At 38.9% G+C, this 19,629-nt stretch overlaps 1 protein-coding gene across 1 annotated transcript in view; it reads right to left on the bottom strand.

Annotated features, from left to right (window-relative positions):
- CFAP58 (cilia and flagella associated protein 58) overlaps positions 1–19,629 on the bottom strand; it is a 59,785-nt gene that overhangs the window by 11,603 nt on the left and 28,553 nt on the right. Inside the window, exons 12-15 of the mRNA XM_026117438.2 lie at positions 19,127–19,267; positions 18,546–18,769; positions 16,424–16,535; positions 13,954–14,058 (exon numbers count right to left, since the gene is read on the bottom strand). Coding sequence (XP_025973223.2) covers positions 13,954–14,058; positions 16,424–16,535; positions 18,546–18,769; positions 19,127–19,267 — 582 coding nt within the window. The remainder of the gene's footprint in view (positions 1–13,953; positions 14,059–16,423; positions 16,536–18,545; positions 18,770–19,126; positions 19,268–19,629) is intronic.

Raw genomic sequence — 19,629 nt, 5'->3', positions numbered from 1 at the left:
CGTCACACAGACCCAAAGTGACACCAAGCCATTTCACTGCTTTCACAAGGAGGGAAGAGGCAGTCCGCAATGCTGGGATAGTCCAGTGCACCAGGTATTAAGACTAAAAAAATGAGACTCCATTTCATGTCACCTTCTCCCTGTCCAAGACACCAGGAAACTCCTGAAACGACCCTACTTATTAGCAATGCCCAAAGTATCACTCTAAGCCAGAGATGATGGATGACTGTACACTTAATGAAAATGTATTTACAGCAGAAACAGGCCATGAAGCCCTGCTTTTCCATTTTTACCAGCTTGTCTTCCTGAGTAGATAATTCAACACATTTACCTGGCATAGCTGTGCACCAACAGCCTTCTAAGCCAGACCTGCAAAATCCTATTATGCATCCAAGGCTCACTCTCATACAAGTCAAAAAACAAACAAAAAAAAAAAATACACACAAAAAATACCAAACCCTTTCAGCTTTCAGTAGAGTAAATTTTCTTTGTGTTAGCTTCTATTTCCAGTAACTGAAGCTTTGCTGCCTTCAGCTAAAGAAAAAGCATGATAAGATGTAGAGCAAAAGTGTGTAACGTTGTGTATGGTAGCAACCCCCAAAACATCTATTCAAGCTAAAAATCCTTATTTTAATTAGTAACGGGGAGAAAGCAACACAGTAAGTCTGTAAGTACACTACAGTTCTTTACAGCTTTGCTGAGGAAAACAAGTCAGTCAACATGCCACGGGGGGTTTCTTGTTTATTGGCATTATAACCAAAATGTCAGAGCTGTGCTGAACTCCAGAGCCATTTTGTTTATGATGCCACGAAGCAGCAGAGCATCCTTGAGGGGTTGTGATCCCTGTTCTGAAGTGTTAAACAGGAGGCTGGAACCTGGCTTAAATACATATACGAATATATACATATACCTAGCCTTAGTCATTTTACCTTTATAAGCAGCATGCTTTTTTGTGTGTATGTGTATATCTAATACAGTAGCTGTTGGCTCAGGATACCTATGATTAAGAGTTTTATGAGGCATAGAAAAAATTAGCATACACTAACCTTCACGAATTTTGTAACAATAGAAGAAAGTTGCCTGCAGCATTTTGAGAAATGTACAATATGAACTTTCTCAATAAACACTTTTCTAAAACTCTTGCTGTTTCTTATCTATTTCCCATCCATCAGCAAACACCTTTGCAAGCAGCAGTTCCTCAGAACAGCCTGTATTTTTATCATCATCTAGACACTCCTTTAACTGTCCAGTGTGAGGCTCTTACTGGGTAAATTAACTCAGGTTTGAAACAGGACACTGAAGTCCTTTCTCACTGTGGCCATTCTAATATTGCATGAGACACTTGGGGTTTTCTTGTTAAAATGCTGCCACCAACTTGAAAGAAAGGCTGGGGCAATTTCCCTGTCTTTGGCAAAATTCGCACCACTCTAGACAGAGCTAAATGAAACTTGTCTGAGAAAACTTATCCCTCCAGTTGATAATAATGCTTCTCAAGAGCAAATTTGTTTCCTTTGGCACAGAGCAGACTGCACAAAATTGACTGGCATTTTCAAAACAACTTAATGAGGGAGGAAAAAATACCTAGGAGCATCTTTTAAGGTCTTCACCCTTGACTCTTACTTGTAACAATATGAGTTGAATGCTACATTATTACCATCTTCCAGGAACAACAAAGTACAAACATTTCCAGTTAAAGTGCAATTGCAACTTATTATCACTATGGCATCTTTCTTAGGAAGTGTGTGGGAAAACAGTTTCTTTTCCAAAGGAAGATCAAATAGGTTATTTATCCTCCTCTCCCTTCAAGACCTGTGAACTGACACACAGGGATAACAAGCTATTAGAAGGAGAAAACGGCATGGATACCTCTTGCTAAAATAACAGCAGCAATTCCTGTGGAGGATTATCTGGAGGAAAACGGACATGTGAGCAATCCAGCCCTAATGCTAATAGCAAGAGTGTGAAAGTAGGTTTTGCGGCCTACCGGTAAGGTTACTAAAGGGCATGCGATGTGGTGAGAAACTGTCCTTGGAACGAGAAAAACAACTCCCAGATGTTCAGTAAGGAACTTACGGGCTTAGGGGACTTTCTTTGCCTCCTCGGGGACAGTACATGCTATCCAATCACATACTGTTCAGGTGTGCGTGCTAAATGAACATGTACCAATCACTGTATAGTCTGATTCACATGATCACCGTTAAAGCATATAAAAGATGCTATTTGGGCTTAATAAAGTGTCAGCATTTATTCATATTGATTGGTGTGCTGCCCGTTTATCTCCCGCAAATTCCCATTTTACTATGGATATACACAAGACCTTATATATATATATATATATAAAATACACAGCCCCTTATCAGAGTAACTCTTTTAAATTCAGTTTTTGTCTTTCACATTGCAGAAGACAACAAATTAATTATCCTCTGTTCTTTCATCCGTGTTCACAAGAACACACACACACATCTATACACACATAAAACACAAGTGATGTCGGGAGCTGTTCCCTGAAGCTGAGCATTACTGGTGGCAAGGCATGGATTCATGGAAATATTCCAGCTGCTTCCACACCTGCAACTTGACAGTATGGGCTACAGAGAGCACAAAACAACCCTCTGTTTTGTCTTCTAGCGATGACTTGTTTTAAAGTGTGCTGGGTGAGAATCAGAGTTTGACACAAATCTTATCAACAAAGATTCTAAGTATTCTGAGTGAGAGAGTCAAGAAGGCCAACAGTGGGAAACCCCAGCTGGGACAATAATTATTACATATAGGGTTTCAAGACAAAAAAGTCCACTCCTCAAATGTACAGCATTTGACTTAAAAACCTCTGTATTATAACTTCAGGAAACAATATGTCTTTAACTATCTAAGAGCAATTTAAACTTTAAAAACATCAGATGAATCAAATGAGAGGTACCAAGACTCCCCTGTTAATGATTATTTGGCCCTGTAGATGGAGGCTTGGGGCAGGGATTCCCAGCAGACCTGGCTTCTGCTCTCAGTTCTGCCTCCTCTGACAGATGACCTTGAAGGGTTACCAGAGAAACTGCATAGCAGCTTCTAGAAATACCGACCTGCATGATAGGCACCTAAATTTCTTTAATGACCTGCCTGACATAGATCCTTAAATTTCCCTGAAAGATGAGAGCGCTTAGTTTCAAGTGTTTCGAAGCTCTAGACCTGCTACCTTTTAACAGCTGTCTCAAAGTCAAGCCACCCCTTAAACCTACAAATGCCTGTCTAACAAGGCGGCAAAGCCTACACACATCTTTCTGACAGGATAGCAGAGCCTCCCTGCATGCGCCAAGCACCGCAGGGACGAGAGAGTGGTCTCCTGCTACACTTTGGAACCTATTAAGAGGCAACGGTACATCTAAGAAACGCACACGGCGACTCTGAAACCATGAATGTTTTACGATACGGCCTCCCTCTGACTGTAATTAGAGCTAACCTCTGGTACGCTTCTCAGAGGTCTTTGCCAGCTCCCACTGCCTGTTTCTTAAAATTCAGAGAAACAAGACTAAAGAAAGGAGAGAGAAAGGGAATCCTGATATTCACATAAATACAACGTTCTGTGCCCAGTTGAGCTGTACCCCATTTAAAATCACAGCTATACACACTATGCCAGGCAGAGGAAGGCTCAGGCTCCCCTGTGCTCTGAACTGCAGGATGGGGAGTGGCTGCCTGAGTTGATGCACCCGGCCTGGCAGAGCCGTCCTGCATGGGTTCATGGCTCTCACCCCCTTGGTGCCTCGCATTTGGCTGTCTCAGAGTGAAGGCTGGAGAAACAGGGTTCCTTCTACGCTTGTATGTATTATCATCTGTCCAAGCTATAAGTTTTTTTTTTTTTTTTTTTTTTTTAACTATGAAACCAACTGACTGTCTCAAAACAGCCCAAGCATTGCTGTGTCTTTCTGCATGTGTTTCCCAACAACAGCACCATTCATGTTCTTTTGAGAATGAAAATAAGAGACTTGGAATAAATAAATAAAACCTAGCCTGTCCCTGTGAAATGTCTTTTTCTGTAAATAATGTACAAAATAATAAACCATCACTGAATGGCATGCTGTAGATTGCCTGTATCCTGCTGCTGAGGGAGGAGCAGAATACATTTGCCTCGATGTGAGAATGCCTGCCAAAGGGTACACCTGAATAATAAAGATCTGCAGCCAGTTCTGAGCCACACAGTGCAATATGGGCTTGTGAATGTATTGCTACACTGCTGCTGCACTCCTCCAGCATTTTAACTTCTCTAACAGCTTCTGGATGGCTGACAGTCAATATTGGATTGCTAACAGCACTGCAAACTTTGTGCATAGCAATGTATTCAGTCAGCACAACGAGTCATTTACTTTTCCTTAACAAGATAACTGGTTGATTAATATACTTTACCCTGGGGTGCACAGCAGATTTATTTCCTTCCCAGATACATGCTGAATACAGCAATGAGGAGTAAACAAGTTTGTTTTCAGTGTATTTGTTATTTACTGGAACAAATTCTGAATTTTTTACTCAAGCTTTATTCTGGCAAACTATCATTGAAGCTAATGACAATTCTGCCTGAGTAAGAATTTTAGGAATTGGTCATTTTACAAAATATTTTGAGTTCAATGACACAGTATGTCCATGCTCAGGATTTCTGTGTTCAAACCAGATGCAAGGAATTTGAAGAAAATACTTTGGCGATCACCGTTAATTTTTGCTTTTCTGATGCAGATAATATATATAATATAATTTGCAGATAATAAATGCAGATAATAGTGATACCCGGATACTTCTACGGTCTCCTTTCCGTATCTGAATGCTGTTCAATCTTTATCATACTTACACTGCAATACTGCTTCCAGACAGGGCAGTGATCCTCTTCCCATTCTTCAAAAAGTGCTGGACACAAACAGTTACTACATGAATTGCCAAAGTTCACTAAAACTGTAAGATACATAGAAACGAAATTCAGTGTCCCAGGCTCCCAAGATCACGGTGTCAAGTAAGCCAGTAACTCTGGACTTTGCCTTTCAGAAACACTAGGGCTAGACTACAGCAGCAGGTTAGAAGGGTAGGAAAAAAAACACAACCATGAACTGCAGTGTATGTAAAGCCAACAATCACTCCCATGCATGCTAAAACTCATGCACTGGGAGGAGATGTATTAAAATGCAGGAAACAAATCTATACTTGACATTCATGTCTCCAGCATGGGTTTTGTGTAATTGAATCAATCTTGCATGATGTGGAGGGATGGCATCTAATGACCCACTAGAGTTCTCTTTCAAGTTCCAACTGAACTAAATACATCAAGTCTCCTAGAAACTTTAAAACTAGATTATGTATTCATGTACATTTCCCACCAATAACCCCAAAGAGATTTTTTACTCTCACTGCATCTTCCTCATCTTTGTAAATGGCATCCAAAATATTTCTGGGTAAAACATCATCAGAGAACCTAAAAATAATACACATACCCAGAGGTTTTTATTTCGATCCATTTTCTTCTGATTTCTTAAATAAATTTGCTTCTTGCTTGTGTCCAAACCCATTTATCATGGGAAATCTGTTTTGTTTTTAAGGGCAATGCAATTGCATAAAGATTCTTCCACCGAGAAAATTCTTCATCAAAAATGTTTTGTTTGAGTGCTAAGTAATCTGCTTTGCCTTCCATTTCCATTGCCAGATGTATTTGCAGCATTATTTTTATTGGAAAACAATCTTCTTATTGTAAAGAGCAGCTGATTATCTTCAGCTGATGTCATTAAACTGATCATCACCTTTCCTGCCTAGTTTTTTAAACATCTATTTAAAGAGACAGACCCTAAACAAAAAAAAAGGGGGCTATTTTCCTTGGAGTACTTCATTCTCTTCCATTTGGGATGCAACATATGTGGGAGGAGGGAAAGAATGTAAATGTCAATATGTTTTTAAGAGCAGTTTATCATGCTGTAACTTTCTATAGCATAGAACATTTTCTAATTCTAGATGGACTGAGATTAGAAGGGCTAAAATAAACTAATGAGCCATGAAGTATATTCAAAATATGCAGAAATAGAAACTAACTCCCTTCTGTGGAGAGACAGCACAAAAACTGAGTAATCTTCAAATTGATATTTAATTTTTAAGGCTTACACAAAGGTTTCAGGTAGATAACATAGACTCTCAATAGATCTTCACATAGGTGACCCTAACCCTTCCTGATCATGAAATGTGATTACTTATTGCATCATAACAAGATTGCATAGAAACCCAGCTAAATTGTACTGCAAATTAACACAATGATCCTAAAATTTGCTCAATATGAATGGTTTCACCCCACTCACAGAACCCTACTAGGTACATAATCAGTGTCTAGGGCAAATGAGAAAGCAAAAAAAAAAAATTAATTGGAACAAGAGTATCAATGTCAAAACAAAAGGGACCAGACAAATACTAATGGTACTGAGAAACCATCACACCAGGCAAAGAATCACAAAAAAAGACTCCAATCCTTCAAGATCACACCAATGCTAGAATACACAATATTTCCACTTACAGGCAAAGTTAAAATCCCTGAACAAAGCCCTAGTTCAGCAATGAATGTTCCAAGCACAAGGAAAGGATAAATAAAAGGATGTCACAAGAAGGAAAGAACCTGAAAAAGTACTCCTGAAGGATGACTCGATGCATGAAGTACCTCCATATGTCACTTCATACTGCACTGGAGACTCCAGCTCACATCAGATCCAAGGCACTGAGCTGAAATTAATTTGACGGCACTAGCTCAGTAGACTGCTGTGCATCAAAATATTTTACTGGTAATTAGATTTTTGTTGTCGGTCACTGGTTAGAACTGGGCTACAGCCAGAGTTCATGGGAACACATTATTCTTTCATTTGAAGGATGAACAGTGATTCTTTTCAGAGTCCAATTCTGAATCAAGGCAATTCTTACAGTGTGCCTTTGATACACCAGTGCATATCTCTGTCTGCCACTGGGGAAGTAAATTTCTGCTTTAGGATTCATACCCAGCTGAAAACCAAAAAGTAAATGTTAGGCCTGAGTCCCCTCTGTATTCCTCAATTCTGTATTCTGTCCACCAGCTGAGAACTGGAGTTATAAACTCAAAAACTGCACTCCACCAGGTGCTGTTCTCTCTCTCTCCTCCTCCTTAAGACACATAACAACACTTTGGTTTTTTGTAAGGGGAGGAGGGCATTCTTCTGCTTTTTTTTTAATGTCAGGAACCATTTGATCAATGGCTAAAAGTTTTGCCAGCTTAGCTTTCTTGGTGAGTGGTGTGATTTCTTTGTGCTGATGTGGCTATGCTGGCTACTTGGCTATGCAACTAGATGCAATGATACCGGCAAGAAAGTTTTCTGCCGACATAGTTTATTTCATTCAGGAGTTGGTATAAGCTAAACCAGAATAAGGACTTTTTTGCCAGCAGGAATAGTCGTTTTAAGTGTAGAAAAGGCCTAAAAGCTCAATATACTCACCCCTTTAATTGAGGGCTGAGAAAACTGCTGGCTTCAGCCTCAAGATAGGGCACTAATCCAGGGCTTCCAGAGGAAGTCAAATCCTCCAGGAAATAGAGGTAGAAAAGAGTCCAGTCCTACTAATGTATAAAAGGCCAAAAAGAAAACCTCTTTTTTTATTTTTGGATGGAAAAATCCCTTCAAAAGGCCAATTTTATATATAAATAATAAAGGAGCAGTACAGAAAGGATCGTATTTTGGCAGTGGATTTTACAGTTCACCTGTAAATTTCAGTGCATACAAAGCAGTCTCCCAAACTACCTCTACTAAAATCTCTCTAAAGGCAAGATGACAGGGAAACAATAACGGGTAGGTCAAAAGAGACTGTTAAGGATTCTACAGTCATTTGTTTCCTGAAGTGAATTGCAATTATTTTTATGAAAATAGACAATTCTGTCAAAAAAATCCCCAACTCAGACTATCTACCCCACATGTAACGTATAAGTAGGTTATGTCTTCACTCTGAGTAGAATCTACACTTGGCACCTGAAGTATATGAATGCCAGCTTTGAGAGAGTAAATTAAATCTCAACCATGCTGAAATTGTACAGATAATACCTAAAATAAAAGTGAACTAGACCTTAAGAATACCAAAATAAAGGCAGATAATAGAAGCGTATTCCCTGAAAATGTTCAAGTAGACCTTTCCTAGCAGGCTTTCTATCAAAAAATCTCTTACTCAGCATCGGACCAGACTTTTCTGTATTATGTGCTGTATAACGGAAGCTACATTCAGCAGTGTGACAGCAATGAAGAACCTAGCAGCAGCATGCTTCATGAAACTGCCAAGCTAGGGAAAGAAGTGATTTTCAAGAGGGCTAGGCTCTCATGAGCTGTGCAGAGAAAAATGATATGAGATTGAAAAAACAGTATTTTATATAGTAAAACGGACAGACAATTTTTATATAATAAACACATGGAAATAAATCCTAAAGCTCCTCCCTCACTCAGGAGAAGACTTCTTTGACTTCTATATACACCTATAAACCCACCTGGCACCACATTGTTCTAAAGCAGATTTCTTTATGAAACTATAGTACCGGCTCTGAGAAATATAGACAGTTATGTATCTATTCAGACACTACAGCAACAAGCATCTCAAACCGAATAGAACAGATCTACTATCAAGTTAGCAAAACCAAAATAAAACATTTGCCTATTTTGACTGTTTAGCTAGTGTTTGTTACTACTGCATTGAATCATGTCTCAACTTTTAATATGCTCTTTCACACACCATCAGAAGTGTGGAAATGCTTTAATTCCCTTTTTTTCTGAGCAGAGGCATGCAAAAGCTAATTAACTTGCTCAAGGTCACAGAGAAAATTTCCTTCACTCTTTCTTCCCTATATCTTGCAATACCTGAAATGAAACTCTGCTGATTCATGCCAGCAACAGTAGCATCCCCTCTGCCTCTCCTACTCTCTGTCACAGTGGGACCTTTAGTTACTTGGGGGGGATTAAAAGTTTGCTAAAAAGCTTGCCTCAGGACAAGGACATGTGGGTGTTATCTGGCCTGTAATCTCTGAGTCAGATATATGAGCTAATCATGCCTTTTGCGCTTGCACTCTGAAATGATGATCTCAAGATGTTAACAGCCTTGAAAGAGCACCTCCTAACTCCCCAGTCCTTGCCTTCAACTGTTCACAACTTAAAAAAAAAAATTGAATAAAAAATGATGTATATAGAAGAACAATACTTTCACTACTGCATGCAAGGGTTGAATGAGACACAGGTGGCGGGATTTTGTAGTTGTCACCACAAAACATATAGCTCTATCCTTTCTCCCTCTGTCTTTGCCTTCCTCCTCCCCCCATAAACAATCTTGCTTGCACATGTCTCTTTTACGTTTATGACCTGTCTTCTGAGATGACTGACATCTGAGGTAACTGACATAAAATGTGAATCTTCTCCCTGTTATCCATTCTGAGATGTGTACTTGAATAAAATTCCACTCAGTGAGACATAAAATCAAATTAGAAGAGTTTTCTTTGAAGAGAAAGAACTAAATGTGAAACAAATAAAGCAGTGTATAATTCGCTTTTAATGGGGTAATTTTCTAAAGCCACACTAATCATAATCCTAACAAGGTAATACAGTTATGTTGTGAATTTACTGCACATCACTGTTCATTATGCAGTTGAGCTTCAGTCCCATGAGGGATTCGCCCCACATACAAAGTGAGCAAGTATCTCTTTTTTTTTATGCTTTTTTCCAAGATTTGCTCAGTAGAGCACTTCTATTTATTAACAATTATACCTTATGGCTATAAAACATGTTTTGCTTCCAAATATCCAAAACATTGCTTATACCACATGTGTTCACAAAGACCTTCACCCATCATTGAAATCCCTTGGTTAACACATGACATATTTCTTCACAAAGCACTGCAGTATTATTCAATGGTGTAGAAGAGAATCAAAGAATGCTATGTGTTTTAACGGCACAAATTCAGATGGAAGGTAATGACTGAAACATGGAAGCTGGCTAACCCTGAAATAACATTTCCTATGTTTGGCAAAAATGCCATTGGATCTTTATTGACCATAAGTATTCAAGATCTTGGTTTTGGATGTGATTTTTAAAGCAGCATTTTTCAACAACACAGCAGCTCTCAGCTGTGAGAATGACCCAAGTTATAGGAGAAAGTATGACCTCCTGCTTGGCATCTACCTTTCAAAGTCTCAGGATGTCCAACCCTGCTTGGTGTATGAGAGCCAACAGATTATAGCATAATGTGCTGTGGCTATAGGCTACCTATAAATCAGAACCAAGGAAAGAGTTAATAATTTATAAAACATGGGACAATTTTCTACACCTTTATTTAAGTGTTCAATTCTGAAAAGTCATTCTAAAAAAAACATTCATCATGTTGCATATTCACTGTATCTCAGCAAGTGTCTGATACAAAAACGTGCCCTGCTGACAGGTTAAGAAAGATGTTTTTGTCTGGAATTTTAGAGTCAAGCTGGGTTCCTCCTGGATAGAGTACTGTCAGCAATCTAAATTTTCTGACTGAAATGTAGTGAATCATTCTTTTAATCATGTAGCATGGATTCTAGGATGCTTTTATTGCTGCATCATTTTTAAAGAACTAACAGGTGAGAAATAGTGAAAAAGCTAACTGAAAAGGATAGGATCAAACACACATCAGGAGCAGGTGAAATAACCAGATGCTTTTCTACATGAATCCATATACTGAGATCCTTACTTAGCAAAAATTTCCATTTATATGCCCACCTCATCCTAAAATATACCCTGTATATACCTGCTTTTCAAAGGATTATTTATAAAAAAGACTGAAGTAACAGTCATAAGAGAAAGCTACAATACATATGATACAAACAGAATTTAATTTTCTTACACAAACACTATGGCTCTGCGTGAGGATGCAGCAAGGTGAACATCCTACAAATCAAACTGCAGGTTGCTGACACTGGGCTCAACCATTTCCAGACATGGGTTATTTCAAAATTCCAAAGGTGTTTTTAATGTTCAGTAATACCCAATCCACAAAGCTTTTTCCACACAGCTTTTTTTTAAGCCACATAATCTGCACATAGAGAAATCACAGACACAGACATTCACAAGCTTCACTTAAAACAAATATCCTATTTGCCAGTGTAACAGCCACACACACATAAAAACTGTTATGTATAGCAAACAAGAGATTAAGACAGTTTTAAAGCAGACATGCACAATGGCTGTGCCCTTGTCTCAGGGCAAAATGTGGATGAGGAGTGGGAGTGAAGATGTATGACTTATGCAAGCAAATACAACACTCAGAAAGCAGTAGTTCTCTCAACTAATAACTTTATAACCCTAAGCTCCTACAGGTCTCTGACTCTGAATACAGGGGAGGTTACACTAACTAGGAACTGGCAAAGTTGTAAGCAATTCCCACACCCCTGCAAGGCATCAGAAACTGCACTGAACTGAACAGACTACCAAGAGAGACTCATAAAAAAAAATCTCCATTTGGAAGCGGAGAGCTGGCCCACAACTGTTACAGCTCCAGTGTAAAGGGACCTCCGTATTTCCACATTATCACCTTCCACCTACCCACAGTAGCATAAAAAAAGATTCTGTTGGTGACAGAAATCAAAAAAGAAAAGACTTCATTTCTTCTAGCCACAGTAGACCAATCACTGGGAGGCTACGGCAGTTTAGAAAAATAACAAAAGGTGGCAAGGTGTCAAATGTCTTTAAGCACAGGGGGATTTACCAAGATTAAAGAAAAATGAATGATCAGACCTTATGGGGGAGGGCTGCTCTATACACAGGGTGTTATATTGGCCAGAGAGCAAACTCGCTAAGCAAGGGCAATTATATTGAGGGGAGAAAAATAAAATTTTTGAGAAATAAGAGCTAAACTGTTGTTCATTCCTATAATTGTAAACTTTCATCAGGATCAAGCCCTACTCTGTACCCACTATGGGTACGCGGATCAGAACTGGACCTGGTGAAGCAACCTTCCTGGTGCGTACAGCTCTCTCCAGAAAGTAACACTACTGCTCTTACTCTGTTTCCTGCTGCTGGAAGGGTTTCTCAGCTTCTCTCTCTCACCAGAGTTTGGAATATGATAGCATCAGTGTCGTAAGTTACTAGTGAGTTTTTTCTTTAGTGGACATGAAAATGCTTTACAAAGCAGGCATAACATGTATATGGGAAAACCAATGCAAAGAAAAACAAAATGACTTGTCCACAGTTATCCAGCCACCTAGCAGAAGAAGCTCAGATAGTGCCCTGATCTTCAGGGCTCTTGGCCGAAGACCTATCCAGTAGGACATACTGCCCTTGAGGAAGTGAGTCAGAGAGATTTCTCCATCTTTGGTTACCTCTCCTTACCCACTCTCCCTCTACAAAAGAGCCCTATTTCAATCTTTGTGTATGACTCCAAAAACACTGTGATAATTCAGAAAAGAGCTCCAAAATTTCAAGAGTGAAGCCAGATACACTAAACAGAAGGTAGAGCATGGCATTTCTGGCCTTTCTTTACTGTCAACCTCACCGAGCAAGAACCTCATTTCAGCACTTTTGCCTGAATTAAGAACACAAAGGATCTCATTAACAAATCTAGATACGATACTTAAATCTCATACGGCCAAACTCTGGCTTAAGTCTAAGAAATTAATAAAAAGCTGCATTGCTACAGAAAAGACTGCTGAATAGACAGAAAGATTGTGCCAATGGTTAGTATAGTAACATAGCTTCAAACACCTACTATGTCACAGATTTTCTACATGATCTAGGGCAGGCAACGTAGTACCACTATACCTCACTTCTTCACTTTTAAAAAAGAGATAATAGCTAAATTGTATAAGTATAAGGAGTATAAGGATAAGGTGAGATACGCAGTGGAGACTATATACAAATCTCACAGAGACAATTGGGTTTCTGTATGAGCAAAGAACAAAAAATTTGAAGTTGTTCTTGCTACATTTTGTTTAAGCTAACAAACTACTTTACTGACACCATTATAGCACAATTTCCATACTATGCTGCAAAGATTACATTTTGCCAAGAAAGGCATAACAACACACTGTACATTACTTTCAAATGAAATTGCAGATCTATTTTTCCTACAAAATAATAAAGAAAGAGAGACGAACACTGCCTCAATAGCATCTGCTGGGCTCCTTCTCAAGTCAGAATGAGCTTTAGGTCATATTCTACACTCCAAGTCATACTTGGGTATTTAAAACCAAGACATTCAAGTCATACTTACAGCTACCAAACTCAAACTCTGGCTATCCCTAAAGTAAATAGGGAGAAGGAGACAAATTCCCTGTTTGACATGTTCAGCCAAAAGACCAAAGACAGACTTTTTTGTTATATTCAATAACAAAATTTGCACCACAGGAATATAGTCTCCTTGCTTCTACAATATAAATCTCATTGGTATCACTAGGGCTTAAGGGACATCGGATACAGGAAAAAAGATAACCTACCACAGTAATTATTTTTCAGCAAAGTTCAACACAAAGATCTTGAGGTCGAACATGGTTCATACCACATATCTAAACCACACAAACTGTAGCATTCCTTCTGCCAAAAGCCAAACTAAGCAGAAATGAAATCAAACGCGGATTTTCCTTTGTGTCCAAGTAGTAACAGACATGATAAAAAGGACAAAAAAGCCTGTCCAAAAATCTAACCCTGACTTGAAAACTAATCTAGGTCATGAATAAATTAAAACAAGCCTTTAATTTTATTTTGCAGTGTTATCCAAGTATCAGCACCCAGGGTACAAAAATCAACTAATCAGATGTTATTTGTTTTTTTTCAGTGAGTCAGTGCTGCCATCTAAAGCTACCTAAGGGACATGCAAAAGAAATTCAGGGAAAAGTCAAAGCATCTAAACATTTATGAAGCACATCCGAGCAGGCAGAGAATGCAGGATAAATCAAATATGTTAATAAGATACACTAAACTAATGATGCTGCAGTACCTGAAGGAGCAATTCTTTTTCTATCACTTCACCTGTCTTGCTGATAAGCTGCTTCTGCAGTCTCTGTATTTTCTGGATCAGTTCATAGGTACTTGGGTCACTAGCCTAGACAAGAAGAGTAAAGCAGTGTCAAAAATTATACATCAAAAGTCGATGTTTCTTGCTTGCAACTGAAAACCATAAGTATCGAAAAGTGACAAATAAAAAACGAGTTGCTGAGTTTTTTATTTTATCCCAGCAAAAGGTAAGTTCTTTGGAAAAGGCATGTGTACACACAGTCCTGAACCTGGAATCTTTCCCTTTTGAAGATCAGTCAGAGTAAGTTCATGTTTGACACTATTAATCTTGAGAATCCTTTTCAAAACACACAATGTAATTAGGAATCATAAGGAGTTTAATCCCCAAACCAGCAAAGGTTGGGAGAACCACATGGAAGGGAAGAAAGAGGAGATTAGTGTATCATTTTTAGCAGAAACCTTGACTGACATATATGGAGCAATGCAAGTGCTGCAGAGTGTTTCAAAAACTTCATACAGTGTCAAGTAAGTATTTAGGAGAGGGAGATTTTTCTCTTGAACCAAAAAAAGAGTAACTGCAATATAGTCTTTGGGGACTAGTGGAGAAGCTAACAGGAACAAATTATGGAGGTACATGAACAAATTACTATGAGGCCTTAAAGTGTTCATATTTGTGACATCTCATTCTTCAATAGAATTTAGTGCTTAAAAAAAGAGACAGATTGTAGCCACTATACTGCTGCTCTCTATCTGCTTAGCCTGTATAGTCCAGGAGCTAGTACATGTCTATCTTCCTTTTTCATTCTTTTGTCACACATTGGTGTCTGAAGGAACCTCTAAGGAACAAACTGATAATTCTGTGAGAAGCAGCCCAGCAAAGCTTGCTTTCTCATCATTTTGTATCTTCTCATTGTATCCTCTACTTTCTAATGAAGAGCAAACTCTAATTGAAGCTCTTCCCCATTCAGGGACTCACAACACCTCTCCCCCACATAGTTTCTTTGGTGGTTCATAAGGATTAAACTCACACGACAGTCTGTCCCTCAATAAAGGCTCCAGTGAAGTCCCTCTCACTGCACATTTTCTTGAACTTAAAAGGAACATGATATCTTTGTGGCTCTCAATCCTTTGTCATATCTCATCTGAATTGGCTAATCAATTCAAGTGTAACTGGGACCCATAAACACAGATGCACATACAGCACTCATGATATAGCATCATTACCTGAGAAAATGAAGCCTAAAAATTAGTTCAGTCTCCATGACCCATTCAGTCCTTGATCTTTCTATAGTGGTGCCCAAACACAGTGCCAGCCTGTGACAACTGTAGTGATATGAGGATGTTTGTTCATTAGGAATTGAACCAAAACCCTATCAGGATCATTTCACATGGATTTTGCCATCTGTTGGCCTTCCCATGTTCCAAATATAAACCAGTGACCTGAATGCAAAGTCTTCATTTCCCATTATTGGTCTCTTAATATCCTCATTCTTCCAACACTGGATTTTTTGACTGGCCTAATTTCCCATTGTCATCTGGAACTGCTGGAGATTGTACCTAGATGTCTTTAACCCAGTTCAGCATCCTGCATTTTATCTCCTTTCCATGAGAAAAGGTCAGCACACTGTTCAGCTTTAAGCTCAGCGTAGAAAGATCAGAAATTAACTATCATGCTAGTAAGTGCAGCCAAAATATTCATCTGTCCTTCTGTAGGGACTAGCATGTTATCACTTAATTACCAGGGCAGCTAAGTAACCTAGCGTGGCATCAGATCAGAGATCCATGCAACAGAGATCTCAGCTGGCTCTGACTTACTTTGAAAATACCCAGTGATGCCAAGTGATGTTCATATACTTGGTCTGTGCTTAATAAATTTATTATTTTTCCCCTTCATTTAGCAGGTTTGAATAGTGTGAAGATTTAGATTTGCTCTTTTACGTAACAGTTGACCTCCTGTTACCCAGAATGGCTATCTTTGGAAGCCCATCACTGTCTATGTGGAGGCTCCTCATAATACAGATGCATATTACCTTTTTGACTTCGTATCTATCCATTCCCCACTCCACCTGTTCTCTGACCCTTTCTGATCTTGGCTTTCTTCCCATATAACTCTCCCTAATTGGTGAGGGTAAGATTATACTTTTCCCCATCCTCCTCTTTCTTTTCATCCATGTTAAGGAATCACCTCCTTCTAAATTCACCTTATGCATTCTTATTCCCTTTAGCTCTTTGAAAATCGCTCTGCAATTTTTCATTGAGAAAGTGACACAAAAATAACACTGATTGCATTGTGCAAGGAAACCATTCAGCAGTTAACCACTCCATTGGTACTATGGAAATTTCAGTTGCCTGCCCCTCCACATAATTTCCATAACAGTAAAATAAATAGGCTTTGTGCTGTGTCACTGATTTAGAAATATGGGCTTTGGGAACTTGAAATGCTGAAACATCACCTCTAATTTTCTCCATCTGTGAACATTCAGGGGATTCTCCAGTTCTTCTTCCAAAGCTCTGCACCGAGTCCGTTCCCTTAATAGTTCCTTCTGCATGTGAAAAACCTCCTGTCTTAAGACCAGAATGAAACAAAAAGAAAAAAAAACACCAAAAGCACACCAATTTGAACAAGGCATTAACAGGAAGATTAACAGTCCGTTCCCTCAAGCTCTATAGCACTGGCAAAGGGACTCTTGTAATCAACAGTTGACACCAATAACACTACATGTTTGGTTCCATAATATAACACAGTTACACTGTTTGACTCACTTTAGTAATAATAACTCAAAAAAGGGACTGTTCAACAATTCCCAGTGAATCTACTTCACAGCCTCCTGGATGTCTCTGCCCCAATTTCTCCATGTATACTAAGCCAAAAGGACAGTTAATTCTTCTAAACTAACCTACAAACCACAGTCATGGTGTCATACCCTGTTACCTCTGTATTGAATCTTACAGCTGTGTTTGAAAGAAGTACTTCAATCTATATGGCTCAGTGAATCAAACAGACTCCAGGACCTAAGGCTGATGGACAGTATTCTTTGAAGGACCCAAGTTTGCTTTCTTTTACTATGTCTTCTCAAGGAACTCCGGGGTGATTTGTTGCCGAATTTAAAATCAAATGAACACCCCCAAGATGCTTTGATAGCTAAGGCTCCCATGCCTTCCCATGGGGGAGGAAAAAAAAGATATATTTTCCAAGAGTCTAACCCTCATCACTTCTGTGGGCAGATCCTGTAAGTTCTCCAAACCTGAAGGAAAATGGAGGTGATGATCACCATGTGCCTACTCACCCACTGAGCCTTTTCCTTCCAAGCTCAGAGTTGAATTTAGCTCACTAATCAGAAAAAGCCCTTTTTTTAACTGTGAGGTTGGACAAGGTTATAGAAATGGAAAAAAACATGTTTCCAATTGGCAAACCAAGAAAGCTAATTAGAAGCACAAGTGATAAATAGACTCTTTTGACAGGCAGTTTTCATGATGGTTTTGGACTTCATTAAAGTATGGGCTTGCTGCTGTAGTTAGCAAGAATTGATCCACCCATCGTGGCATGCATCGCACTATACTTCAATATCAGCACTGAGTCTCAGTGCAGTAACAGGCTTTCAGCTGAGTGCATTTGGGCAGCAAGTTCAAATACTATTCCTATTTGCAGTCAGTCAACAAGAACTGCAAGTGCTAATGTTTCATGCCCAGTTCTGTTTTCTGTTACCCCAAATCAAACTGGCATAACTCCACTGGAGTCAATGGGACTGACCATCAACTGAGGTTAATTTGCTCTACTGAAAACCACAGAATTATACTGATATAGTTCAGCTAAAAATCTCACCCAAAACTGTGATAGCTACATAGAATTAGTTTGATGGTTATCTGCTGAAAACATAACTGACTCTCTTTACAAACCAAGACTAATTCTACAGAAAATGGAAATAGTTTCCTGGCAGCAAAGAATATGCCTCATGTATGGGAAGGTTAAAAAAAGAAGGGAAGCATTAAGCCAGAGTAGGATGAGATAAATCAGTTTGGGGCTATTAAACTTCTGTTCTAAAGAAACACAACCTTCAATGAAAATTTAACTAAATCTCTCTCAGAGAGTAAGTCTACATATAAATCTCGAAGGAGAGAGCTCTGAAAACCTGTAGGGGTGTGTTATAAATATGTCAAGTGTTCCCCATCCTCTGAGGATTGCCTAATAAAAAGCAGTTTCACTAATGTGGGCCCTAGGTACCGTTAAATAGGTCATTGAACTATGAACACCTTTTCTGCTGCTGTCTGTCAAGTTTGTTCTGTAGCTAATAACTCACATTACAAGGTGAAATGTGGAAACTATTTCAGCTTTGGCCAAGATGTCTTTTTCCCTTCTTTCCTCCACCTTATTTTTTAATTCTCTTAATTACCAATCACTTGGTTCATGAATTTAAACCAGTCTGTGTTTGAGGTCAGCTCACATAATCCCCTTCTCCAAGGTATAGTATTTGTCAATATAACTCTTTACCATGCACGAAACAAGTTCTCTCATCTGTCTCAAATGCAGCACCATAGCTGCAGTCACTATGGAATGCATTCAGTCAGTTTTTCTACCTGAGTTCCTCCACATTAGCTACACTCCTGCCAAGTATGCCCTTCTCACGCCGAAGTTTTTTGATCTCCAGCTTGAGGAGCCGGATGTCTTCCATTCTCTGTCGGTACTGGGTCTCTCCCTTGTTCAAGATGGACTGCTGGATTTTGATCTTTTCATAGAGCAGAGCTAGCTCATCGTTGCGCCGAACAAGCTGGGATCCTAGGATATCTCTCTCGCTGATAACCTAAGGACTCAGCACAAAGCAATAAACTCAATTAAGTTCCTCAGTGCAATCCCAGTGCGTTGTGACTATATCTACATCAGTCAAAAGCACTTGCATTAAGAGGTTTCACTGTCATTAGTGAAAGAAAGATTGGCAAAAACCTATAGCTTCACCTGTAACGGTTCAGTCACCTCCAGTGTAAACTACATTATTCCATTCATTCCAACACTTTAACATTTTTATTTCAATGGAACTATGAAGATTTAGTAGTGTCACACTTACAGTAGCTGAGGATCTAGCCCTCAAAAAACATGTTGGAGGAACAAGAGACAGAAGACTGATGCAGTGTGTTGGAAAAGTCAAATTAGAGATTCCTACCTGGTCAAATTCCTTCTTTTGCTTCAGCCTCTCAGCATCAGCCTCAGCAATAATTTTCAGGAGCTTTCTCTCTTCTGCCTCCTGTTTTTCTATAAAGTGTTTGGTCTCCACAGCTTGTTGTTTCATCTTAAGCAGTTCAGCCTGATAGAGTAGAAGAATATAAGTAACCTGTGCCTAGTAACAATTTCCCATATATAAACCTGAGATTAAGGGTTAGGATTTAAATAGAACCTCATACATTTATGTAGTTCCCTGAGAGATACATATTTTGCTTGTTTTTGAGAACAAATCACTAAGATAAGCAAGCATGAAGACCCATAAAGAAATGTTGTAAATAGTATTTTTATGTTGTTGTGTTATACACAAGAGAAATTGGAAGGATTTTTATCTATGATAATGGCTCAAGCTATAATTCAAGCACACCTCATATAATAAAAATAAAGAAAAATTAAAGAGGTCGTATTTGGAAAGTTCTTCCATGGAGTTGACACTCTGTCACAAAA

This window comes from Dromaius novaehollandiae, chromosome 6, assembly GCF_036370855.1.
Source record: "Dromaius novaehollandiae isolate bDroNov1 chromosome 6, bDroNov1.hap1, whole genome shotgun sequence".
NCBI lineage: Eukaryota > Metazoa > Chordata > Aves > Casuariiformes > Dromaiidae > Dromaius > Dromaius novaehollandiae.
The sequence above is the reverse complement of the archived record's forward strand: the minus strand, read 5'-3'. Positions and strand labels throughout refer to the sequence as shown.